Source organism: Festucalex cinctus, chromosome 1 (genome assembly GCF_051991245.1).
Source record: "Festucalex cinctus isolate MCC-2025b chromosome 1, RoL_Fcin_1.0, whole genome shotgun sequence".
NCBI classification, from domain to species: Eukaryota; Metazoa; Chordata; class Actinopteri; order Syngnathiformes; family Syngnathidae; genus Festucalex; species Festucalex cinctus.
This window is the reverse complement of record NC_135411.1, coordinates 20366900-20393395: the sequence shown is the minus strand read 5'-3', so window position 1 is coordinate 20393395 and position 26496 is coordinate 20366900. Positions and strand designations below refer to the sequence as shown.

Sequence of the window (26496 nt, the reverse complement as noted above, 5' to 3'; positions counted from 1 at the left end):
GCTGCAAGGGCCAATTTGATTTTTTTTTTTTTAGTTATTTATTAACACATTCATTTGGCAGACCAGCAAAAAATGCATCAGTTGACGTCTTTTTCCGTCAATGGCAGTGAATGAGTTAAGTGTCTCGTCGTTAACATTTGCCACATGAATTTACTTGTGGCATTTCTAGCAACATTTTTCTTCCCCCAAAAATGAATGTAGTTACTTAACTAATTTACGTACTTGACCACAGGTCACTAAAAACTTATACGGGCACCATTAACACTCCACCATTATGTTGCTCTTCAGACATATATCACCGAACACTGCAAGTCCTACACATCGCCACTAGATGGTGCTAAAGGTCAATATAAATCTATAAAATACAACTTTATTAATAAACTAAACTAATCCTAAATTCCAGACCTCAACCCCATTAAGAACAGGGGGTGCCTAATGAGGAGAGGAGATAGGTAACAGGATGAATTCAGACTGCGAAGTGGAATGGTCTATGATTCATCCGTTCTGTATTCTCCAATCATGTGAAAAATTAGAGATGGGCGAGTACCGATACCAGATAGCCATATCAGGCCCAATGCCTGGCCTTTTTTTTCCCAAGGTATCTGTAAATTAGGAATTAAAAATCACCATTTAATGTAATGCCATTTTAAGAGAAAAAAAAAAAGCTATAGGCTGTTTTGGAAGAAGTTTTATGTATCAAAAGTACTAGTGGTATGGGTTAATTATGCGTACTGGTCCGGAAAAGTACTGAACAAACGTATGAAACAGATTAGGTGATGCTTTGTTGGCAAAAGGGGGTTGTACAAAGTATTAACATCAGTGGGGGTGCTAATTGCGGCACACGTTAAAAAAGTGAGCTACCCCAAAAATGAATAACGAACTAAAGTTTGGATTTTCGTCTTTTAAAACAAGTCATTAATTTGGGAAAAGATACATTTGGGTGCCAATATGGAGAGTAATATTGTGTATTACACTGCCTCCTGGTGGCCGAAGCGCAAACTTTTTAATTTTTATTTATTTATTTATTTTTACACACAAAACATAATACTGTACACTACAGTACTATCAATTTCTAAGCTTCATTCAAGATAAAGGCATTTTTGTTTTTAGTTTTTAATTTTGAAGTGACACAACGAATCCAGAAGTGACGTTTCTATGGGATCTGTGACTGAGACCTCAGGATAACATTTTAAAAATAATAATAAAAAATATACAATATTCCCCCAAGCCCTCACCACCTCACACAAACATTCCTACAACTTAAACAACACATAAAAACTTACAACTCTATTTGCTCTGCATATAAAACAAAAACAACGATCAGAAGTAAATGGACCACAAACCAATGCAGTACTGTATTCCCCTGTATAGTCTACTCAGATTGGTCATTTCTTGAACATTTCAACTCTCAATTCAACTTTATTTGTAGAGCAGGTTAAAAACAGCCATAGCTGGTATGGAGTAAGATCACTGTCAATAGTAGCTGAAAATGCATCCAACGTGTTACATAAAGTAGCAATCAATCATATAAAAACAAGTATGCTGAAGTGAGCTGAGTAGCTTCTAGTGCTTTGGTATCATCATGTTGCCAAGGATCTATATTGAGGTGGGTTGAGGGGTCTCATGGGGTACTTTGGCGCCATCTCTAGGCAATTCTAAACATTTGTAGAGGGGCATCAATTATTTCTTATAGTTTATATAGTTATTTCCTCCCACATTCTTGGACGTCCCTGTCAACTTGTTTTGTTGTCATAGTAACAAAATCCATACTCACTATTGACCAAGCTACATATGGAGCAAGATCAGGCCCGCCCCGTCAAAACAGGCTAATTTAGGCAAGGTTTGTGTGTATACCCTTTTTTTTTTTTTTTTTTTTTTTTTTTTTTAATGACAACATGTCACAGACACGTTGAGACTTTTAAATTGTGAAACCGAAGTGCCTAAAACATAATGTGTCTAAATGAGCACAGACTGGAGCAACGTTTTCTCAATGAGGGGACCTGCCGCAGCTTCAATTAAACACATTTTACACAACAAACAGAAATACACGCACCACTCGCAAACACACGCACGCATCCAAACATTCTATGAGGCTGTGAATTTCCTGAGCGTGATGACGATGAGCGCCAGGAGGACGGACGCTCCGAGGAAGACGGCAATGACGATGGCGGTGATGGCACCCGGGCCCAGGACACCTGCACATAGGACACGTGAGAATTTGTGATGTCACATGACAAACAGAAAGGTTATTGTAGTTTATATAAATAAATAAATAAATAAATAACATTTAAACATCTTTTTTTGCAATGCAATGAATACCACAAAAATATTAGACTGTATACTAATCATCTATGCATTTACTGTCAACAAATAGTTTTTTTTCTAAATATTACAAATTTATCATCTCACAATATGCATCAATAGTCACAAACCCTATAGCTGACACATTCTGTTGGCGTAAAAAGCAGGATTATAGAGGATTTGACATTCAATAATCTCTCAAATTGCTTCAGCAAAAATCAGGCTGATCTTGAAATACTTCCAGTTTTCAGCTTCTCATTTCAAATTTAGTGTGAAAGAGATACTTGACTCATTGAGCCATTTTCAGCAGCAAAAATTCATTTTGTCCAAAATGAATTTAGTAACTTCTTTTTTTTTCATGTCTAATTAATTCCCGCATTGATGGCGCTTCTGTCCCAAGGCCCGCGCCTCCAAAAACCTCCCGTCTTGCTATGGGGACAGGAAGCTTCTGGTTCAACACAAATACTCATCAAGCTGAAAAAGTCTACACACCCCTCTTCTGTTGCAGGGTTTTGTGAGACCAACACATTTCACAACTTTTTTTACCGATTAAAATTTAGGAGGGGGGAGGGGGGGGTATTTTAATACATCTAAGCAGAAATAACTGAGATGATGTGGTTGCAAAAGTGTGCACCCCCGTAAATTGGGATGTGGCCATGTTTTGAATTATCCAATCCCATGTGTCAAACTCATGTTCAATGTTAGTCAACATTTCAAATCCCATATGAAGTTCAATATGTTCTAGTAGGCTTTTCCTGACATTTTGGTCATCAGCTCTTACAGCACAAGGCATGAAATTAATATTCAAGACAGATATCTGAAAATATACTCAAGTACACTAATAAAGTATTTTTCCTGTACAATTAATACCTTTAAAAACTAATTTTCCCACTTGTTGTTGACCTGTGATGAGGAAATGGATAACGACCAATCATGGCTCAGTTTGCTGAACAAACCCAGAAAACAGGTGAGCCATGATTGGCCGTTACCTATTTACTCAGCAAGTGGAAAAAAATAGTTTTCAAAATTATTAATTGTACATGAAAAATAAGAAAGTTTCCAAATTTATTCTGGACAAAACATAACTTTTTTTGCTGCTGAAAATGGCTCAATGAGTCAAGATAAACTTTAAAGTGTGTGCCACTAGTTGCCGGAAATAACAATTACACCCAAAACAACAAAAGTGAGTTATAATTCAGGGGGGAAAAAGAAAATTCTAAAGGGAAAGCAACATGAAAAATCAACTTTTGGGAGATTTTTAGCCATGCTAAAATGCTAATTTCTCACCAAACACATGACCGAAGTGGTATTTTCCTCCATTCACTCCTCTATGAGAAATTCTAGGTCGTTCTGCTCTCCAAGCACCAGCCCCTCCCAACCTGAGAAAACGAGCTATTGGCACTTTATGACATCATAAGGTGCGGACCCACCCCCGCACCGCCTTTGCGGACTAAACGCACGCCCACTTTCTCTGAGACCTCCATGGGATAGTGACAAAAGTAGCTTTTATCAGTTAACATTTTGTCCAAATGAATCCAAAGCAATCAATTATCCTTCTCATTTGCAATGCCAGAGTGAAATGACAATTGGCCGTCTTAAAATCCCACAAGGTTCTAGCTGATACTTGTGTAAAGTAAAACTTATTCAGTGTTTAACATAACTGAATGAATAGTATAGTGGTTAGTGTGTTTGCTCTGTAAACAGCAAGTACCTGGTTCAAAACCAGCTTACGTTTGTTTGTTTTTTTCCTCATTTTTTCCTCTTAGTTTTTCCCTCTTCTCCCCTCCTCCTCCGCGATTTCTTGCTGCAAGGAGCCGTTTTGTTTCATATGTTTATTGAAGAATTGGCTTGCATTCAGAGGAGTGCTCAAACGCAGATCTCCAACAGCAGACTGCAGTCAGCTCGCCGGGGGCGCGGCAATCACATGGGGAGAGGCGGGGTTTTATGGAACTGGGTGCTTTACTTCCGCATTAGAAAACAAACCTGCAAACCACCTAATATTTCATTTAAAAAAAATACATTGCCATGGTGTCAAAGGTAAGATTTAAACATTATATGCCTATCGTGTTGGAAGGGCTTGGTGTAATCCCTTTAAAATAATTTTTTGCAAATGAGTTTTTTTTACATAGCCCCAATTGCATCTAGCAGACCCCCGATTTGAAAACTTCTTAATCCACGCAAGACTACACATTGAAAAGTGACAAAAGGCCACTTTTACCTTCCTCCTCATCCACATCGAGGCCTTGTGTGGCGTACTCGTAGTCGAAGGTGAAGGCCTGCTCGGTCATGTGATGAGGGGGCTCTTTGGTGGTGGTGCCGGTGGGGGCCACGTCCACGGGGAGCTCTCCTGACACGATGTCTTGGTTTTCTGCAGACGGGTCGGCGACCGTCTCTGCAAAACAGGAAAAAAAAAAAGTGAGTTGATATAAAATGAGGTTACCGTTGGTACGTTTGTGTCGTCCATAAGGATTGTCTGTGTGGCCCCCTAACAGCTCAGGAGGGCAATATAAGGAAGTCTTTGTAGCGAGGCAACATTTTGTCCGTTTGAGCTTCAGGTGGCCTCCTGACATGTTGTTTTTTCCTTCTGTCAACGTTCCAAAGAAGCTCACGGACTGGCAGAAAAGCTCCCCAAGTCTACGCGGTTATCACAGATGAAGAGGTTCTTCAAAATGAAAGACATGGACACTTTATTAGGTACGCCTCCACATTGCTTGATGCAGCTATTGTCAACCTGTGCGATGCAGACCATATTTTTCACCCACACGTTTTAAGAATTGTAATGTTTAACTCATTCACTGCCAATGACGACTATAGACGTCAAAAATCCAAGCAAACAGCCAGTGCAAATTTTGACAAGAAATTTGAATTTAGTTTTAGTTATACATTGTTTTCATTCAGAGTTATTAACCCCAATTGTTATTTATAACAACAATGACAACAATTTCATTAAGTGCGACCATCGTGCATAGTGATTGGTCTTGGTCTTACTGAGACCACAAACTGGGTCTCGACCTCCAGAAGTCAATTTAGTCGACTAAAATTGCTCTTTATTTTTTTTGACTAAAGTTGGATTAAAACTCAAATACAATCAGGTGACTAAGTTATGACTAAGGCTTTAATTATATTTAGTCAGAAGACTATAACTAAAACTAAATTGAAATTTCTTTTTTTTTAATTAAAATTTTTAGTTAATTTTATTTAATTTTATTTTTGACGTCTATAGTCGTCATTGGCAGTGAATGAGTTAATGGATAGGAGGCACTACTGTGGCACAATGACTGTTGCCCCTATTTTCCTCTAGTGAAATAATGTTGGCGTGGTCAGGTCGGAAACTTTAACTTTTGCTCTGAGCATGACGTCATGCTCCTGATCCTGGCCGGGCACGTCGCTGGCGTTCATTCCGCGTTTCGCCAGAGGGGTCGCAAATGAGCAAAAACTCTGAATCCTGCATCATGGGCCTTTAAAACCGACTGAAATACTTCGAAAATTAGTGATAGACTGATATGTTTTTATTCGGGGCTGATACCAATTATTAGTAGTCAAGGAGGCCGATAGCAGTTATTTCAAGCCGTTATTCATTTACGGCAAAAGAGAAAATATTTGTGTCAAAATTGAAAATAATAATAATAATAAATAACTGTTGAAATGCCATTAGGATGTATGTTAACACATTCACTGCCAGTCCAGCAGAAAAAATTTGACATTGTCGTCTTTTTCCGTCAATGGCAGTGAATGAGTTAAAACAACTTTTCAAATTTTCAACAATTGTAAGATTTTTTTATTTATTTAAACATACAAAGAATAGACACCATTGTTTATTAAAAAAAATATATATATAACAAAAATTGCATGGAACTTCCAGGGTCATCTGTAAATAGAGTTTTGCAAAATGTTTTTTTTTTTTATGTTAATTTTTAAAAATAAAAAGTGTAGGGAGTTTCCCAGTTTCACCATCATCTTTTATAAAGTAGAAATTTAAATGAATCCATAAATGAAACGTTACCTGTATCTCGCTGACTGACTAATGCATGCGATTGTAGCTTATTTGGGATTTTTGTCAGGGTTTGTAAAAGGTTTCAAAAGATCTTCGCAGACCGTGAAAAACTCTACTCATGTTCACATTTCTTTTTGACAAGTAAAACCTGTCTGTGAACATCTTACAAATCCTGATGATAACCCAAAATTCGCTACGTTTGCAAGCATTCAATGGCACCGCTCAATGAGATACCAGCTATATCGGCCTTCAGTCATAAAACGGCCTTCGCCGATATTTGTCAAAATGCCAAATAGCGACACCGATAATCTGCCGATAACCGGTCTCTCCCTATCCAAACCACTGAAGTCAGGCTAGCATGCCTTTATGGACACAAAGAGCAAAATTTGTGGGACAAAAAGAGATTTTTGTCACTCTAGCGCCACCTTTTGGATTTGGTTGGTGTACTGTCAAACGATACTTAATGTAAAATGGCACATTTTTATTTTTATTTTAGAACGCATAGGAAATCCATGGAAAATGTTCGTATATAGTCAACTATACAAATAAACTTGGCATGCACAAGCCAGTCCATTCACGCACACGTTGACTCAGCACATACCAACAAAACCATCCAAAAATGTTGACGCTGGGCCTTGCTCAACATTGACTGTGGGCCTGTGACGTCTTCACTGAACTCTTTGCTCGTGTTCCTTCTCTACTGTCATTTGCTGAGAAGTGACCAAGTACAAATACTTGAGTATATTTTCAAATATCTGTACTATACTTGAATATTAATTTCATGCTTGTGCTGTAAGATGCGACTACCAAAAGTGTCAGGAAAGGCCCACTAGAACATCTGAACTTCATTTGGGATTTTAAATGCTGACTGCCATTGACACATGGGTTTGACGCATGGGATTGGATAATTCAAAACAGGAAATATATAGTTATAGGAGGGTGTGCACACTTTTGCAACCACTTATTTACTTGCTTATTTACTTAAAATAAAATGGTTAAAAAAGTTGTGAAATGTGTTGGTCTGATTAGTGATTTCGTTATGTCACAAAAACCTGCAACAGAAGAGGGGTGTGTAGACTTTTGATAGCCACTGTAAGTACAGAGCGTGAAAACACCTCTGATGGCAATTCAGCATGAAATGGATGCCAAGCGGCGTCTTTTTAGCTTGGTGAGTGAGTATTTGTGTTGAGCCAGAAGCTTCCTGTCCCCGTAGCAGGACGGGAGGTTTTTGGAGACACGGGCCTGGGGCCAGAAGCGCCATCAATGCGGCGTTCAGGGCCCGCGTACAAAAGGTGGCTTGTGCTTGCTGGGCCGGCGACCGGTAACAACCTAAGCGCATCGCGGCCAGATTCTGTTTGTCAAACAAACTTGTTGATGGAGCGGTTTGCGAAAGGTTGCTCCGACTGGGGAAGGGCAACAAACAAGAACATGGAGACTTGTTTCCACGAGGACAGCTTTATGGGGAAATGGTCCAAAGATGTTCCAACACTGACACTGACAACGACAACTAGAAAGCTGAAAGCTGGTATACATGTAATCACTTAGCATAATTGCCATGGATACATTTGCAACGTATAGTCGGAGGTGGGATTCGAACCCTCGACCTCCTGGTTACTGGACAATTCATTTTACGAGGTGCCCCACTGAGCAGTATCAGAGAGCAGAGAGCTGAGAGCAGAGAGCATACATAAGTTGTATGTATGGAAGTGGGCGTGGAAAAGTTCAATGTCAGTCCCATTGAAAATGAATGGGGAAAAGTTGTTTAACAAATTGTGCGAATACTTTAAGTACTGTGAAATCAGACAATATATTCCCAAGATGGCGTGAATTTTTGAGGCAAGTTGAAATTGGAATGGTGTAAATCGGAAGTATGTGGGAGTTATTACATGGCAAAAAAGTGTGGAGAATAAAAAGTCGAATTACGTGGGAATGCTGAAAGCATTCCCACAACAACAACAACAACAACAAAATGTGGCAAGCAGTAAATTGTAAATCTGAATTCTTTGCTTATTGTTTTGATTCAGTGGTGCCTTGTGATATAATTTAACTCATTTGCTCCCAATAACGTGTAAATACGTTTTTTTTTAATGTTTTAAGTGTCCCAAAGACGTATTTATACGTTTGTTTGTTTTTTGGCTTTGATGCAGCCTCTCAACTGCAAAGAACGGTTGCAGAAATGCTAGTTATTACACAAACGGCCAGCAGGTGGAGGCAGAACAAAGGAGCTCAACCAGGGCCATCTAGAAAAAAAGCTAAATTACATACAATTTTAAATAGATTTGAGAAAACTGATGAAACTTAGCTATATTCTCATGCTAATTGCTGCAAAATGGAAACAGAAACATACTTCTTTTTCCTGATGAAAGAAGAGACTTTAATCTTTCTTTCGATAGGTTCCATACTTGTATAGCAATTGAACACAATATTCTGTGGGTCTTGCAAAATCAGTCAAAATTCAGTAAAACAGCCGGGAGCGAACGGGATTGCTTCTGTGAAAATGGCTGGGAGTGAATGTAATTAGTTCTTTCATGAAAAATAATTGTGGGAATGCTTCTCCACATTTTTTTTCCGTATAACAACTCCCACATAATACTTCCAATTTACATTCTTCAAATTTCAATGACCTTAAAAAAAAAAAAAATCACGCCTCCCGGTGTATATATCATCTGATTTCACATTACTTACAGTATTTGCACAAGTTAGCATTCAATATCAACTTTTCCCCTTTTCCCCATTCATTTTCAATGGGACAGACGTTGAACTTTTTCGAAGTATCACCTTTCACCCCCACTTCCATACAAATAACTTACCATCATTACCAGGTGTCCGATACTGCTCAGTGGCACAGTTAGTAAAGCGCATTGTCCAGTAACCAGGAGGTTATAATTTCACAATTTATCTGAATTTACTTCATAAGCATTCCACATGCATTAAAATCTTAGCATTCAGCTATTAGCATTCAGCTTTCAGCATTCCCACACAATTTCTCCAGAAATTGCACTGAGTCTAGTTTTTAAAATTATTACAAATTATAAATGTATCTATTGCTCCAGCTATGCATATATAATAGAGGATGTTATTGAAAAAATTTGAAATAATTGAACGAATGGAAATAAATGCCACTATAGAAGCTGTAGTAGTAAAGACTAGAGTAATAGAAAGTATAACAGTTAAAGCTAATCAAAATAAAGTACTTACAGTATAAAAAAAATCTCAAAAACAGAATTTGCAAAAAAACATTTTGCATTAAAAAACAAAACAAAACAAAACAAAAAACAGGGTAAATGGGGGAAAACATTCCCGGGTAAAATAAATAAATAAAAAAAATATTAAAAAAAAATATTGGGGGACAAAAATGAATGAATATGAATGAATAAATTTGAGGGTGTTTAACTGTTATTGTGCCTGCAGTGTTAAGTTGTAATATCATCATTAACCACTAGATGGCAAATATTGGATCTTACACCAGCCTTTACTACAAAATGAATGGTTCTAATAATTTTGGAATGATATGCAGGACAAACAGTACCTTAATAATATTACAATTTTTATTTAGTTGATTTTAATGAAGAAGAAAAAAAAGATCTTGCATATAATGTTCTGCTGATCAGCATTTTTGTGCCATCCTTGAACGGTCATTTTTATGCAAGAGAGCATTTTAATGTTTGCTTCCAACCTTTTCTCGTTGGGTTAGAATAGTGGATCTTTTATACAGGCATTAAGAAACATATTATTAAAAAATGAAATATATTAAGAGAACATATTTAAAATGTCATTTTTTTTTCCAGAAATCTGTTCATCACTGAACTAAAGATTGAGTTTTTTTTTCTTTTACCTGAGCGTACAAAGACCACCAAGAGGCCCAGGAGGAGCAGGACTCTGCAGGTGCTGCTGCGGACCATGACGACGACAAGACGTCCTTAATCTGCTGAAATTAGAAGTGAAGCGCAGGAGAGGATCTGAGGAGCAAATGTGGAGGCTTCTGTAAGGTACGGGTGAAAGAAGACCAAAGTTAAGTGGAAGGTTGGGAGGGCGGGACGAGATGTGTACCCGACTGTCAGGACAGTAGCGACTTTGTGAGTTCATCTCGGTAGTGCCCACCCACTCCAAGTTGCTCCGACCACACAGGCGGGTGCGAGGTAAACATGACGCCCCCAGCCGGTCTTGACCAGGTCAAGTCATCAACGCTTCCGATGATGGCTATTTCGCCTTCCTTTTCTGACACTCGTGACAAGTATTTCGGTCTGAAGAAAAGTTTTTCAATTTAACTATCCATCCATTTTCTTGACCGCTTATTCCTACTGAAATAAATTTTGGCACCATATTGAGATGCACCTGTATATTATCCCTGACCTGGATGGAACATCCTGTCACAATTACATATCAATTTCACTTTTTTTTTAACAAATTCACCGGTTTGTACTATTGGTCAGACCATATGTATGAGTGTTCTCCTTTTTTGGGGGGGTTATATTTTTTAATCTAAAGTGCAGAAAATGGCTGCACCCTTTGATGATGCAATGTTATTGATTTAACTAATGTGCCGGTTTGGGGATTTTAAAGGATTCCACCCACCGCCAGCGATAAGCAATAGTGAAGGCGCAAAGTATGAATCTATACTTATAAACCATATAATTATTATTTGAAGCCTTTACAGCTAAAGGTACACAGATGTCAATGAATACTTGATTGTACCTCTCTTTTTTTATATTTTAAAGGGATACTTGACTCATTGAGGCACTTTCAACAGTAAGAATATATTTTGTCTAGAATTGTGATAACTTCATTATTTTTCATGAACAATTAATACCTTTAAAAACTATTTCTTCCACTTGCTGTCGACTGAAGATGACATTGTTTGCTGACCAAACCCAGAAAACAGGTGAGCCATGATTGGTCATTACCTATTTCCTCAGCACAGGTGAGGTTATCTTCAGTTAACAGCAAGTGGAAAAAATAGTTTTTAAAAGTTATGTCATTCAAACCCTAAGAACTGTAAACACATTTTGTTTTAATACTCTGTCCTTCACTCCAAAAACGGACACTTTTTTATGCAAGTGCATACAGAAGGCTTTAAATGCAGCTTCTGACATGAAGGGTGGCTTAAAGCAATAGTCATTAAATACAAAACAGCCATCAGGTGGCAGCAGAGTATACCAGGGCCACGTTGCAGCCAACTCTTTTTGTAAGCATTTTCACCAGGAATGTGAAAATGGATTAATCTTAGCTATATTCTAATGCTAATTGGTGCAAAACGGAAACAGAAACGAATATTTTTTTTTTCCTGATGAAAGAAAAGACTAATCTTTGTTTTGGTAAGTTCCATGTTTTTATCGCAATAGAACACAATATTCTGTGGGCCTTGCAAAATCAGTCAAAATCCAGTAAAACCGCTGGGATCGAACGAATCTGTAAAAATGGCTGGGAGTGAATGAGTCAATTGTTCATGAAAAATAATGGAAGTTATCACATTAATTATAGACAAACTATCTTCTTACAGTTGAAAGTGGCTCAATGACTCAAGTATCCCTTTTAAAGGTCAAATCTACTCAAAAGTTGCTTAATCCTTTGGAGTTTTTTAACTGACACTAAACAGCAAAAATGCAAGATAATGAAAAAATGTGTTCAACAATGACATTTTACAACACAACACTAATAAAAAGTGCGACTCGAGCAGATCATGTTCCATATATTATAATACAGATGCAAGTTGAAACTTTATTTTTTTAAACAGCCTAGTATTTTACAAGAAATAGATAACTAGTTGGGACTTTGAGCATGTCCTTAAAACAGGACATAAAGTAGGCACCGATCCTTGGGCTCAACTTTGCCGTCTTTATCCACCAGCATCATCGGGCAGGGGGAGGGGGGAAAGAGACGGGCAGAGGGGCAGAATGTGTTGGGTGGATGGGGGTAAATTCAAATTCAATAAATAGAAGAATGGATATAATCTCTGTAACTTTACCCACCAACACGTTTTTTGTGGGGGGGGAAAAAGGCCAAATTGTGCAATAAATACTTCTGTCGACTGGCAGAAAGCATTGATTGTATTTCCTAGTCAGATTTAAAAAACAGGACACTTAGTCTGCTTTTTGCTCTTTTGAGTTGATATTACCGGGTAAGGTTTGATCATGAATGAGTGCCGTAAATGGAAAAAGGTGCAATCCAGTATGGCAGCTGAGGTTGTGGGAGGGTTGCGGTTCGAGTCAGTCACTTGGCGTTTTGCTTGGCTGCATTCCCTTAAAAATCCTCCAGAGTCTCAATTTCCCCCATGTTCAGCCTCTCGGACGATGCGTTAACAGAAAAACCTGTCGGCATAAAAAGCAAAGCGGAGAGTGAGGACGTTGTTATTCTTCTTCTCGGCCGTGGCGGAGCGATGGGCGCTCACCTAGAAGGCTGGGATCCGCGCGGACCATCTTCTGCTTCTTTTTCTTCTTCCCTGAGGTGACCGTCTCAAAGCGCTGCTGTTGCTGCGCTGGATGTTGTTGCTTCTGCTGACCACTTGTGTGGTTGGCCTGGTAGAGCGTTGATGATCCCGATCCACCCCACACAGAATCCTTGACGACAGTATCACAACACGTTTACCGCAGGTCTGAGCGCCCAAGTCAGATTTGCTATTTTCATGTACACTTCGCGTGACACGGATCCCGTATGGTTGTGTTCACAGCACACGGACCAAAAAAAAAAAAAAAAAAAAAACACACTACAACACAAATCTAACAGAGGCTGTGCCAGTTTTCCCACAACATACAATTTTGTATGCAAAAAAGCTTAGACAATGTGCAGTGATTCACTAGTGAACATCTTTTTTCTTCATTATTATTTATAGTACTTATTTTTTAACCACACATCCATAAAAATGAAATAAATATAATTTTGGATTGGGAATGGAACAAAATAATTGCCTTCTAGAAACATTGCCACGGATCAGATTCAATTTGTAAACCATTAATACAAATATTAAACGTTATGCTACATAGTGTTTAGCTGGCCTGGACTGAGCCCCCCAATTTGACTGCCAACGACGATTAATAGGGATTAGTAAAATTCCGATGAATGGAATGCGATCTTTCATTTATTGCCACATTGTATATGTAGTAAAGGCAAACAATATTCTTTTTGCCTTGAAAGATGAGTTAAAATGCTCGAAAGCGGCTGGCACTGTGGATTTTTTTGTTTTGTTTTTATAACGCGTGGCAGTAAAAGAGTTAAAGTAATAATAATAATAATAATAATATTTTTTTTTTTTTTTTTTTTTTTTTACTTAAATGTGTAGAATGGGATGCATTAAAAACAGCTTTTGCTTGTGATAAGATTCGTGTATGGACTTTACTAACTTCTTCCTTTAACTGGTGCGAACTCCAGAGACTGGACAATTCGTGGAAAAAACATTGACATAACTGTAAGTTTCCACCCAATAATGACTACGATAAATTATAGCTTTTTAAACTAAGGGAATATGACGTAGTTATGGAATAGTACTCAGTTTCACAAATTGAAACGTTAAATTGCAAATATTGAATGGGCCATGTACCACTTTGTACCAGAAAAATTGGGCTGAGGGTTTAAAAAAAACAAAAACAAAACAAAAAAAAAGTTAGGAACTCATCTTACAACATGTCTAACCTCTGGACTGGCCTGCATATTAAAGCATTTTTAGTTTTTCATTCCAAGTCAGTGTGAAAGAGAACTTTTGATACAGCAGTCGCCTGTTTGTGAAGCCGTTTTGTTTTTTGTTTTTTTAAACTAAACATTGGCTCACTCACCTGCTGTTTCACGGCTTGCGGTTGATTCTGCAGCAATGATGACGTTTTTTGCTGATTAGCGTTCTGTTTGGCACGGCGCTCAAGGAACTGCTTGGCAAAGTCGTTGGCCTCGGGCGTGTCCCCCAGGTAGGCCCTGACATAGTCGTGCACCTCGTACTGAGACTCCACTTCTTTCAAGAACGACGCAAACGTGGGAACTGTGGCAAAGGCGCGCGCGTAGGGGGAGGGGGAAAACGTTAGTTCCAAATGATGGTTCCGCCTCCATGCTGCACATTTTGCACTATTTACCATCCAGATTGTTGGCTGTGTTGAGGTTGTGCAGAGTGCGCTCACACCACTGCATGAAGCCGTCCTGCTGGCTCTTGCTGACCCCTTGGAACAATTTGAGCAGCTTCTCTTCCTCCTCCACCTTCTTGTTTGCTCGTCCACTCATGGAATTGCTTCACACGTCCAAACAAATACAGAACACACAAAATCAGAAGGGGGGGGGGGGGGGGGGCAAACAAAAAACAGCGCACACGACTCATGTTACAAGACTAATGCAATGTATTCAAAAAGTCTAGACACCCCTCCGCCGATACTGCAAAACTGGGTATCAGAATCGGGGGCCAAAAATGGCAAAGTAAAAATAAATACATAAAAGTGAAAATAAAAACGGATGAAAAAAAAACATTAAAAAAAATCAAAATCAAATACAAAAAATAAAAACGGAAATAAAGACAAAGATAAATACATAATGTAAAAATTACAAAATGTTTTTTTTAAAGAAATTAAAACAGTTACATTTAAAAATAAATGAAAATAAATACAAAATGTATAAATAGAATTAAATGTCAATCAATAAAAATGGTCTGTTCTCGTATTTAATTCATGCTGCAGATGCATCATGAAATGTTATTCAAAATGAGGTGGTCGTCCTATTTATTTTTTCTTTTTATTTATATTTTATTTTTTCTTTAAATTTATAATAATTTTTTGCTATTTAATTTTTTAATTATACCTGCTTTTATTTTCACTTGTATTTTTATTTTTTTTTTCAGGCATTTTTGGTCCTCCACATGTAGACTACATACTGACAGTGTAATGGTCAGTTTTGTCAGCTCCAAGTCATACCTGAGATTGGCATTGCCCTTGTTTTTCTGCGCATTGCCTTTCTTGCTGGGTGGAGGCTGCTGGACGGCCTCCTTCACAGCTTCGTCCCAGAAGCCCATGTTGGAGTTGTTGGTGTCTCCCCAGATGCTGCTCGAGTCTGCCGCCCAGTTTGAGCAGGGGGTGATGTTCACCGAGCCCCATACGGAGTTGCTCAGAGATGTCTGATGAGAATGAGACGCTCTTTAAAAAAATGTGCTTCCAAGTCTTAATTTTTTCCATTAAGATCCTCAACAAACAGCCCTTCGCTCATTTGTGCGGCCAATAGTTGTGCTCCTGTGTGACATGGATTACATACAGTTCTGTTCTGCTGTCGGGCCGGCTGGGTGAAGATGTGATTCTGTTGCTGCTGCTGCTGCTGCTGCTGCTGTTGTTGATGCTGCTTCTGCTGTAGCGGCTGCTCCTTCCTCTGTTTCATCTGTTGCGCTTCCTCCCTCTGAATCTCCAGCAGGGATTTGGTAACAGGAGCCTGCTTGGCGACATGCCCCCACCCCGACAGCTTGGCCTGGGCCTGCTGGGCCTGCTGCAAGGCCTGGTGCTGCTGCAGCTTCAGGAGTTCCTGCTGCTGACGCTGCTGCTACAAGGTGAAGAGGGGCAAAAATAACGCTGTAAAAACGGTACAAATAAAACGGCGGTCTGGCCATCAGGATGTTTTTTTTTTTTTACCTCTTCTAGTGCCTGCCTTTCCCGCTCCTCTTCCAGTTTCTGGATCTCGGCCAGCGACAGGGTGTTCTGATTCATGTTGCTAGAGTTGGCAGACTGATGACCCCACTTTGATGACAATGGAAGCTAGAAACAGGAAAGAGTGTTGGTTGAATTTGACAAATAGTCACGCACCTCCGAAGCTTTGTGGTTACTGTCCAGCAAACCTTCATTTGTGCAAGCTGTTGCTGCTGTTGCAGTCTCCTGAGAGCCTCCTGTTGCTGCTGCCTCTGTCTTTGCAGCTCCTGCTGTCTCTGTGCCTCCTGTTCCCTCCTCTTTTGCTCCTCCTGCTGTTGTTGAGCCAGGGCAGCTGCAGCAGCAGCCGCAGCAGCAGCAGCGGCGGCTTCCGCTGCTGCAGCAGCAGCAGCAGCAGCAGCAGCAGCAGCAGCAGCCTCCTCCTCTGCTCGCTTTTCCTCCTCGCGCCTCCTTAATGCCTCCAGTTCCTCTTGTTTTCTGCGCTCCTCCTCCTGTATGAGTCAGACTCAGCAGGTAAGAGAAAAGGCCCGCACGGTAGACGCAAATAATCCTAATAATTAAGGTTTGTCTAAAGCCAGCCAGTCGCTGATGAAGATTAAATCAGGGATGCACGATAATTGTTTTTTTTTATTTTTTTATTTTTTTTTGTAAACTGCAAACATCTGTTGTTGCAGCTTAAAAGAATAAAGGGTCATTGATGGATAAGTTTGTCCGACGATGACCATTTTATGAATTATGTGATGCGACCAAAATTAAATAACCAATTTGGGACTTTTATTTTGAAATACATTTAATAGACACAAGTTTTTATGACCCACCCACAAATAGTCAAGAATTCACGGGAGCAGCTATCAGGTTTGTACTGTCTAACAACCAGGGCTGGACTGGCCATCTGGCTTAGAGGGCAGATGCCCGGTGGGTCGGCCTCTTTGGGGGCTGTTGTAGTGCTTTTTCATGGTTATTTTCCTACATTTTCCCACGAGAGACTGGCCCACAATTTAGAAGGGCCGGTCCATTAATCCATTTTGAATATCGATAGCAAAATGAAACATCATCAATAAACATACATGTTAGGCAAGATGGGCTAGGCTGGGCCGGTGAGCCAAAGTCAAAATGACAGGGCCGTTTTTTTTTGTGCCGCTCCAGGCTTGCTATCAACTATTTAAAAATAAATAAATAAAAAATAATAAATAAAAAAAAATAACCTAGTAGTAATATTTGGGCATCATGTGGTATATGTTCTGAAAAAATATATATATTAATTTTGTCCACCAAATATTTGTTTGTATTATCATTTTACTTGTGTGGCTAGCTTGCTTGTTTTATTTAGATGGCTAATTGTTAGCCTCTTAATTTTGACCTAATTTGAAAATATGTGGTGTGACCAACCATCATCTGGTGCGAGCATTGTAGAAAGCTCTCCGTGATAGCTGTATGTCCTAAATTATAGATGTACCAAATTGTAGATAATAGTACAAGTGTAGATGATAGTAAAATAATTAAGAATAAATATTGCATGTGTTTTTATAAAAATAAAAAAATAACTGTGCTCGGGCTGGTAAAAATCATTTTCCATCAATGACCCTAAGACATTTAAATCCCGCTTCTTTCTAATGTAGCAGGGTCAGATGTTGACATAAATAAGTGGTCGACTACAGTGTACAGTTGAATGTTTTGCTTTCTGAACTCTTGTCACTTCAGACGGTGACTCGATGAGCAATCTCAAGAGCTCTGATGTGTATCAGTAACTATTAATAAAGGTGGGTGCATTTTGTTGTTCTCAAGGACGACAATAAGAACAAAACACTAAAACTATCACTCCCCATAGCTGCACTTCAAAAAGCCGTGGCCGTTTGTATTCGGTGTTGTCATAGCGTTTACTATTCATCGCCATCCATCCATTTTCTGAACCATTTATCCTCCCTAGCATTAGCCATTTAGCTAAGCTAATGTTCAACTGCCCCGCTTTTTTTCACATTGCTTCCTACGGCGCCCACCAGACCAGACAGCAATCCAAGGAGGTCTTACTGGCCACAGCATCTCGTCCGGAATGTTGCTGGAAAGCTATGGAACTCGTCAACTTGTAGTGTACTGAACCCCAATGTTGATTAAGTCCACACGAGTATAGTACAGCAACGAAGGCAAAACTGCAGTTACAACGCAAAAGGCACGCCGGCCCATTTGGAATCACTCTGCGGTGTCTGAGCACCCCGCCCGCTACCCAAAGCAGGCTGCCACCGAAGGCACAGAGTCCCGACACCCGAAGGAACCTCAGCTGCAGCTGTCATTCAAGTGAATGGGACTCAGCAAGCCGTGTGTGCACTCGCGAATACCTTTACCCCAAGTTTCAATATTTATAATAGATAAGGTTTTTAGAGTCAAGGAGGCTTCGGCTGATTGTTTGTATACAAGTGAGAATTATTTTCCAATCGAAAACAGTGTTGACAAATGGTTCAGTTTACTTCTGAAGTCGCGCGCCATGCTGACATTTTGCCTCTTATGTCACTAGAGGAGGGTTACGCTCTTAAAGCGACAGTAAACAGACCGTTTGTCAATTTCAGGCGGATTTCAATATCAATCTAATTCTGAGGTATGGGACCGATAGAAATGTTGTCATTTTTCCCCAATATCGATCCCGATAAATATCAGTTAAATAATTAACATGCATCCCTAGTTTAATACTAGCACATACTGTTTAAATACCAATTCCAATTTAAGCAGGAAATGTATCTGTCCATTCACGGATAATTTAATTGTCCTGAGAGCAAGTTATGCAAAAGGTAGTGAAACATTCAACAATCAGATGTGATTTGAAAGTTTTGAGAAGGCGATCGACTGGCTTTACCTGTTTGCGAAGGAACTCTTCCCTTTTCTTCCTCTCCTCCTCCTCTCTTCTCCTCTCCTCGAGTCTTCGCAGGGCTTCCTCCTGTGCCAGTCTCTCCTCTTCCTCCTTTTTTCTCCTATGTGCCTCTTCCTGTTCTCTCTGTCGTCGAAGAGCTTCCTCCTATAGATGTACACCATTGTTAGTCAGTCTTATTAACTTCCTGATCAAATGATTTACACGCAATTTGATTTAAAAAAAAAAAAAAAAAAAAAAAAAGAAGAAGAAGAAGCTCAAGGGCTCAACCTGTTTTTGTCTTGCCAACTCCTCCTCCTCCAGGCGCTTACGCTCCTCCTCTTGACGAGCCCGCAGAGCCTCCTCCAGACGCTTCCTCTCTTCTTCTTCCCTTTTGGCTCTCATTTCAGCTTCACGCCTCTCTAGTTCCAACTGACGGTTAAGACAAGAAGAGAACAAGTGTTGTCAGAAAGTTCTACAGTAGAAATTCTAACACAGTTGGGACTTTTACAAACCATAAATTCTACATTAAAAAGAGAGTTTGTGTTAAGATAAAGAAACAGCAAAGGAACTTGCCTCATTTTACTTTGCCACATTTGCACCCTTCCAGTTCATTGTGTCCACATTAAATAATGTGTAAGATATTTATTTTTAAGGGTAATTAAGATTTATTCAAAATGATTTTAAACTGAGTTGGGATCATAGTTTGTTGTAAATGTTCTCATTTTAACTATAAGCAATTTCATTTATTTGCATGTTTTTGTTATTTGGTGTTGGGGTTGGCTTTTGTTCCACACAAATAATTGTGCATTCCTGTAGTCTGAACTTTTAGCAAGTAGAAATACAGATTACCTTTGCAGCCTTTGATTTCTCAAACTGCTGCATCTGCTCGATGGTTGGCGCCTTTGCCATGGAGTCGATGGGCAAGTCCCACACACTGCTGCCATCCCATGCTGTTGAGAAACAAAATCAAAACAATTAGGCATGACACCCACATTGTTTTTACACTTCTGTGAGGTAGACTCACTACTTGACGTAGCTGGCGGAAGGTTTGGTGTGCAGGAAGCCTGAGAGGCCGGGTTCTGCATTTCCCATACAGAACCTGAGTCGGGTACAGACAGAGAACGTGTAACGGGAGGTAGAAGGCTCTCAGATGTTCTGCAAAAAGAGGGGGAACGATTGTTAGCATAGGGTAAAGTAAAGTGTTATGGTCGTGAAAGCGGTACACTGAAGCGGTACACACCTTATCTTGAGAGCCTGGTATTGCTGTTGAAGCAGGTTGAGCTGCTGTTGGTGTTGCTGCTGCTGTTGGAGAGGAGCCGAGCTCAGCACTGCAGCTTTCTGCTGGGCCACAGCCTGAGCATACTGCTGCCTGAAAGGCCACAACAGACATTTCACTTTAATACAGCTGTAGGTGCCTTTTTCTTTTCTTTTTTTTTTTTTAAATTCTACACAATAGGAGTGCACGTGGGGCCATCACCAAATTCGTTTAACAGACAAATTCACTCCCAGAGGTGGGTTGTAGCCCTCTACAATTACTGCTATACATTTTGGATACATTTCACTTTTACTGAAGTATTTCTGTTCAGAACAAACAGTACTTTTAGTCAGTTACATTTTAGTCGCTGCTATTATTTTTATTTATCCATTACTGCTTGCGCACCTCCTTGGGCGCTGTTTCACCATTCTTGTTTGAATGTGATTGGTTATTTCTGAACACAGCCACATCTTCGACTATACGGTGTATGCACACTTGCGCAAGCACATTATACTGCTTGTTTATTTTTACATTCCTCAATTTTTTTCCCAATTCAGTTATACAGATTATAGGTCAAAAAGGTGGGAACAGGTTTTTAAATGACTTATCGTGTTCTCGTTTATTTTCTACCACTAAAACTAATTTGGACAGGGATATATAGGCCTTTTCTCCCCACTGTAGAGTTGCCGTGTTCCTGGTTTTGTAATCTCTGTCTGGTAAACTTATTGTGCTGTTTAACAAGTGTAAAGAAAATACTATATAAATTTGTTATTTATCTTTTTTTTTTTTTTTTTAATCTAGACTTTAATATTGCTTAAGTGAAATTGTTAGGCAAAATCTGAATATGCACATTCATTTTTATTTGACGTTCATGCACTAATTTAAGAAAAAAAAAAAAGTTACTTTTAATCTAGGACTAAGTTTGACTTTTACAGTAGTTGAGTCATAGTCTAAAGTAACACTACTTAGCAATTACTTAGTACTTGAGTATTTTTTACTAAGTACTTTAGCAATTATTTTAAAGATTACTTTTTACTTATACTCGAGTTATAAAATACTAAAGTAACAGCACTCTTGAGTACAATTTTTGTGTACTCTACCCACCTCTGTTCACGAACAACTTCTGTAGCTGTTGGGCTGAGAGGCACATACAGCACTAATGTCTCCATTTGGACATAATACAGCATTACAGTTTCTTACAGATGGACATACCTTAAGAGGTATTGATATTGAAGCTGCTGTAACTGGTACAGGTTGAGTGCAGTGAGCTCCTGCTGCCTTTTCAACCTTTCTTGATCAGCATCACCCTACATCAGCAATCATAAGACAGATTGACAGGATTGTTAATCTAGTGACTAAGGTGAAAAGAAGATCTGACTATCTAGATGTGTATCGGGTTGTGCAATTAAATGTTTGCGTATGAGAAATAGAATCCAGATAGATTCTGGAAAATTAAAATTCCTCAAAGAAATAAAACGCAGTTCCACAAAATATTTGCATTTTGGGGAATTCAAAAAAAATCTACCAACTACAAAGTAGATTTGGACAAGGTACAAAAAAAAATTCAATGCGGACAGGAAAAAGCAAAACGCGTCATATGACATTGTAGAACATGTAGTGGTGTTTAAAACTGCACAATTGTGGACACAAACCTGTAGAGGTGGAGGCGCAGGGCCCGGAGTGAATGGCACTCTCCCCCAAATCTTCATCATCTCCCCCAAGGCCTGAAAGATGTCATCGCAGCCTCTTTTAACCAGGAGAGACATAGTGAAGTAACCTGCCTGGAACCATTCTGCCATCTCCTGGTTGCTGAATGGTCCTAAAAACAAAATTCAAACATATTCAAACTGGGCAAATTGAGGTTCTCTTGAATTGTTTTTTGTAACTTCCTGCTTTCGTCATACCTTGTATCTCCCCTTGAGGATCTTTGTAAAACCACTTGAGTGCGGCCTTGTGGGTGAGCGGCAGACCTGCAGGTTTGGGCTTTTCGGATGTTTTTGCTGCAAGTCTGTCATCATCCACCACACCATCCTGGAGGTAAGCCACCATCTTCTCTGCCTCCTGGAGATAGAAGGGTGGAGAGAAAGCTAATGGAGTGACACAACTTAGTGTACAGTGAAGCATCTTTTTGGACAAGGATGACATTCTAGTAAGTGACTGTTGTGTTACCGTCTTGGACACTACATTAGTGTAGCAACAGGGTTAATCCCTTACCCCACACATCAAAATAATAGACATAGAGGGGTATATTGTACGGTAGCGCCATTTTGGAAAAGTTCTGAAACAAAATACACTTCACAAAATCACTCATTTGCGATGGAAGAGGAATCAACAAGCGGAATTGTCAGGCAAGCTAACGATACCTGGGATTTTCCTTCAGTGACAAAAAATGTGTATGACATGAAATATATGACAATATATTAATTTGTGAAAAGTGAAACATGACTGTATGGGAATTTACTGCATTGCTAATAGAGTGTATCCTTGGTTTCTAACCATTGGGACATTTTGAGGTTATAAACAATTTGAACAAGAACAAACGCTCAGTTACCCCTTTACTGTGATTGTTATATAGTTAAGGCTCAATGTGTTTTTCATGTAAATATTTCTAATAAAGACTTTACTACTGCGTTAGCATAGGTTAGTAATAGACTACAGCACATTGCAACAGCAACTTATTCTGCACCAGTACAGCATTTTTAAGTTACCTGTTCAAAGTGCTTCAACCCCTCATCTTCATCTGTGTCATGTAACACGGCGGTGGGCCTGGCTATTGGGGCTAACGCACTTGAAGAAAAGGGCAGGGGGTTGTTCATGGTAACGAGAACCTCCATTGGCTTCTGCATGCTGGACGATTGTGTGCGAACTTCTGTGAGGAACAGACGAATACTAAGTGGTACTCTCAGTATTTTCTTTTTAGCAATTCTTTACAGTCCACCCAAAGAAGAACAGTCACCTGTGAGGGTGGTGTTAATACGAGTCATGGGTAGTGACATGCTGTTTGACAATGGGACATGCAGGGGAACTTTGCAGGGTTCTGGCGGTCGCTCTAGGGGAGGTTGCCTTTCGGCTGGCCTCTCGGAGTCCTCCGTTCTGTTGGGATGGCTTGGCGACACAGGCTTGGGCGTCGTCTGGGTTTCGGGATTGGTGGAACGGCAGCTGAAGGGATAGATAGCGTGTCCGCCGCCACTCTGCTCACCCCCATGAATACTGAGAGAGAGAGAGAGAGAGAGAGAGAGAGAGAGAGAGAGAGAGAGAGAGAGAGAGAGAGAGAGAGAGAGAGACAGAGAGAGAGAGACAGAGAGAGAGAGACAGAGAGAGAGAGACAGAGAGAGAGAGACAGAGAGAGAGAGACAGAGAGAGAGAGACAGAGAGAGAGACAGAGACAGAGAGAGAGACAGAGAGAGAGACAGAGAGAGAGAGAGAGAGAGAGAGAGAGAGAGAGAGAGAGAGAGAGAGAGAGAGAGAGAGAGAGAGAGAGAGAGAGAGAGAGAGAGAGAGAGAGAGAGAGAGAGAGAGATGACATTTGTGAAAACACTTGTACTTGTGGTCTGTAGTGCTGCAATTGATGACAATCAAAAAGAAGGTCTCTCTCATGGTGCGCTGGGCACAGTAATGGGCTTCTAAGCAGCACTTTTCTCTTGCTTGGTTTGATTAAGTGGGCCACTAGCTTTTTGTCTGTGGGTTTCACTCCAATTTTTTTCACTTTCCTTTTGCCTACGCTCACAGAACTAATTCTCTTGCAGCAACATGTTTGCTTAGCTACTGCTGCTTAGCAAATTCCAGCTGGAGGTCCTGCAAGTGGATTCTGGTTTGTGAGATGATGACACAGCATGAATTTCCAATGAATGACTCATGAAGGGTCCAACCTTTTCGGTCAGAATCTTGCTTGGCTCTGTTTCTGGTTCTTTGGTCTCCTTGGGCTGACTGTCTTCCTCCTCTAGGGCCTCATCACACTCTTCCAAGCGTTTAAAATCCAACTCTGCCTCCTCCAGGATGGGCTCTTTAGAGGCTTTCTGCTAAGGCAACAGAAGGTTAGACTGCGTGGAAAACTAATGTAAAGATGATCCATTCATAGAAATCAGCAGATCTTGACAGATTCTCTCTGCTCGCCTTGAGTGAGAGGAAGGCCCCGGACGAGTCGAAGGTGCCCGCCTCCTCGTCCGCATCCTCCAGACACCACTCAGGCAGAGCGTCCCTGTCGTCGTCCAGGCTGCCGCTGCCCGACCGCGGCCTCCTGTAGCTCCGTTCGTCCTCTCGCGAGTCAAACGGGACACGACGCCGCTGCTCTGGATGCCACATTGCACTCCGAGAACCATCTGGTAAAAAGCAAATGACCAACATGGGTTTCATTATGGTGGATATGGACCAAGATTAAAATACAGGGTGACCACGAAAAAATAAATAAATAAAATAAACCAGAACTTTTTAACAATCCAATAAAACAAGAGTAATGGCTGAAAACTATTTTATTCATAGTAACTGAAACCTTAAAAAATGCCATTTACAATCAAACAATGATGTAATCCCCGCTGAGATGTTGCAGCGGTCAATGACAAATCTCAACACCAGGTTTCAATGGATCCGAACAGAATATCTAGGGAGTAATTTAAAAAAAAAAAAAAAAAAGAAGAAGAAAATTCCAACATTGTTTTTAAAAGGCATGTTTTGAGGTTTCAATTACTATGAATAAAATATTTTTTCCCCCCATCACTCGTGATTTTATTCCCGTTTTTTGTGTCACCCTTTAGTTTCAGATTTTCTATGACACTTTTTAATTTTTTTTTAATTTTTTTTTTTATACCTAGTTCTTGTTTTTGAAAAAGATTCAGTTTAGTTTAGATTTTAGTTTTAATATATGGAGTATTTGTTGAACGCAAGATTAAAACAAAAAGGTCACTAAGTATTGTGTCATAACGTGAAGTACAATTGTCAACTGTTTGAACTTCCTTCTTCTGTACGTATGTGCGCCATTACCGAAGTAAATACATTTCAAATGAAGCCCAATAGCTCATGTATGATATTGACAAAGACAAAAATAAAAAATAAAACATTTACACTAAAGTCAGTTTTATTAAATAATTATGTAAGTTCAGGTTTTGTTTTGGGTTTTTAAAAAACATTTTCATCATTATTTTATTTCATTAATTAAACAATGTTTTCTCAATTGCAGTTTTAGTTATTTCATTAGTTTCCATTAAACGTAACAACCTTGATAGTGACAGCTTTGACAGAGGCAGCAGTTCACAAACTAGACTTTGTACACACCCGGTGCCTCTGGCCATAGCTTGTGGGTCCACTAAATAAATAGAAATAAACTGTCATGTCAAAAATCCCTGCAATGTGAAAAGAAATATATCTTCTAAATTTGACAACACAGAGAAGAGTTATTCACAACTGTTCCAAATGTAAATAGTTAACCAAAATATATGACAAATATATGAAATGAGGGTTGACAATCATGAAAAATCCCCTCTCAAACACTATGGGTGTGTCCACAGAATGCTATGAAACCACACCCCACTCAACTGTCAACTACCACTGCTACGACCTTGAAAGATGGATGCCAATTAGTCTAGCACCTTTTTTAGGCCTACACAACATCTTTGAGCTGCAAAAAATATCTGTTTAAACCCTCTGGTGGCTGGAATATATCCAACCGAGTCGTCGTAGGGCTTTTGCAGTCTGCAAGGCTGAGAAGAAGAAGAAGAAAGGAAAAAAAAAAAAAAAAAAAACACTCCCTCCTTGTCCTTACTGTATATGTCTGTCTTTGCACGATGCATGGACTCGCAGCCAACAACGAGACACCCTAAAGCAGCCACACCAGTGGACTCTTCGGAGCCAAGATCCATTTCCGGGTTGTAGACATAGCTAGCTATTGGTATGCCGCATATGTGCTGGTTGTTTGCCGATTTGAACGAAAGCGCTCAAGTTCTTTTATAGAATTAAACAAAATTTCAAAGCTACTGTCAGATTAAAAGTTCAGGCTACAAAATGAAGGTTAAACTGCAAAATTTGCTAAAGGCGTAAAAATGGACGGCTGCATGTCAGTGCTGTTGCGAGAACCTTCCCACTTATCATCCTCACCGTTCTGATCGTCACGAGAGGTACGCCAATTCTCACTCTCCGAGCGCGTGAAGTCGTGTTTCCTCGACAGGCCCGGCCCAGCATCATCGTAGTTGTTTCGAACTGCGAAAGAATGAGTCAGTTGGGAAAATGGTTGGAGTTGAGAGATGTTGTTTTTTCATTAGACATGGTGTGACTGAACAAACTTACCATGATTCATCTGGAAATGTCCTGGGGCAGCATCTAAATAGAAAAAGAGAACAGCAATATAAGACAGCATTTGCTACCATCAATGTACAAACATTATTTGAGCAAGATATTACGACACTCACCAGGGTCTTTCCGACCTGGCTTTTCAAACCTTCTATCGACCCTGTTGAGGGGAAAAATAGGTTTGATAACTCACCAAGATGATAAATTATTAAACAGTGCATTAAACTTTTCTTAT

General features: G+C 39.7%; 2 protein-coding genes across 3 annotated transcripts in view; both read right to left on the bottom strand.

Annotated features, from left to right (window-relative positions):
- Positions 1-1023: 1023 nt before the first annotated feature.
- On the bottom strand, positions 1024-11810 carry snorc (secondary ossification center associated regulator of chondrocyte maturation). Of its 2 annotated transcripts, none has more exons than XM_077521920.1 (4): positions 10346-11810; positions 10131-10254; positions 4520-4693; positions 1024-2195 (listed from the first exon to the last, which is right to left on the bottom strand). In XM_077521920.1, the coding sequence occupies exons 2-4, from the start codon at positions 10195-10197 to the stop codon at positions 2086-2088; spliced, it is 351 nt and encodes a 116-aa protein (XP_077378046.1). In that variant the 5' UTR covers positions 10198-10254; positions 10346-11810; the 3' UTR covers positions 1024-2085. The 2 variants fall into 2 exon arrangements, with proteins under 2 accessions (XP_077378046.1, XP_077378041.1); XM_077521915.1 differs by having other exon boundaries at positions 10131-10277; positions 11106-11158.
- Positions 11811-11973: 163 nt separating this feature from the next.
- gigyf2 (GRB10 interacting GYF protein 2) overlaps positions 11974-26496 on the bottom strand; it is an 18695-nt gene continuing 4172 nt past the window's right edge. Inside the window, 25 exon segments of the mRNA XM_077521901.1 lie at positions 11974-12603; positions 12684-12852; positions 14062-14258; positions 14350-14501; positions 15175-15374; positions 15509-15787; positions 15877-15999; positions 16080-16379; positions 18734-18892; positions 19016-19156; positions 19577-19677; positions 19752-19882; positions 19968-20096; positions 21195-21289; positions 21635-21801; positions 21887-22043; positions 22691-22851; positions 22939-23118; positions 23121-23192; positions 23852-23875; positions 23878-23998; positions 24096-24301; positions 26070-26171; positions 26259-26291; positions 26381-26421. Of these exon segments, the coding sequence (XP_077378027.1) occupies positions 12536-12603; positions 12684-12852; positions 14062-14258; positions 14350-14501; positions 15175-15374; positions 15509-15787; positions 15877-15999; positions 16080-16379; positions 18734-18892; positions 19016-19156; positions 19577-19677; positions 19752-19882; positions 19968-20096; positions 21195-21289; positions 21635-21801; positions 21887-22043; positions 22691-22851; positions 22939-23118; positions 23121-23192; positions 23852-23875; positions 23878-23998; positions 24096-24301; positions 26070-26171; positions 26259-26291; positions 26381-26421 (3508 nt within the window). The 3' untranslated portion in view covers positions 11974-12535.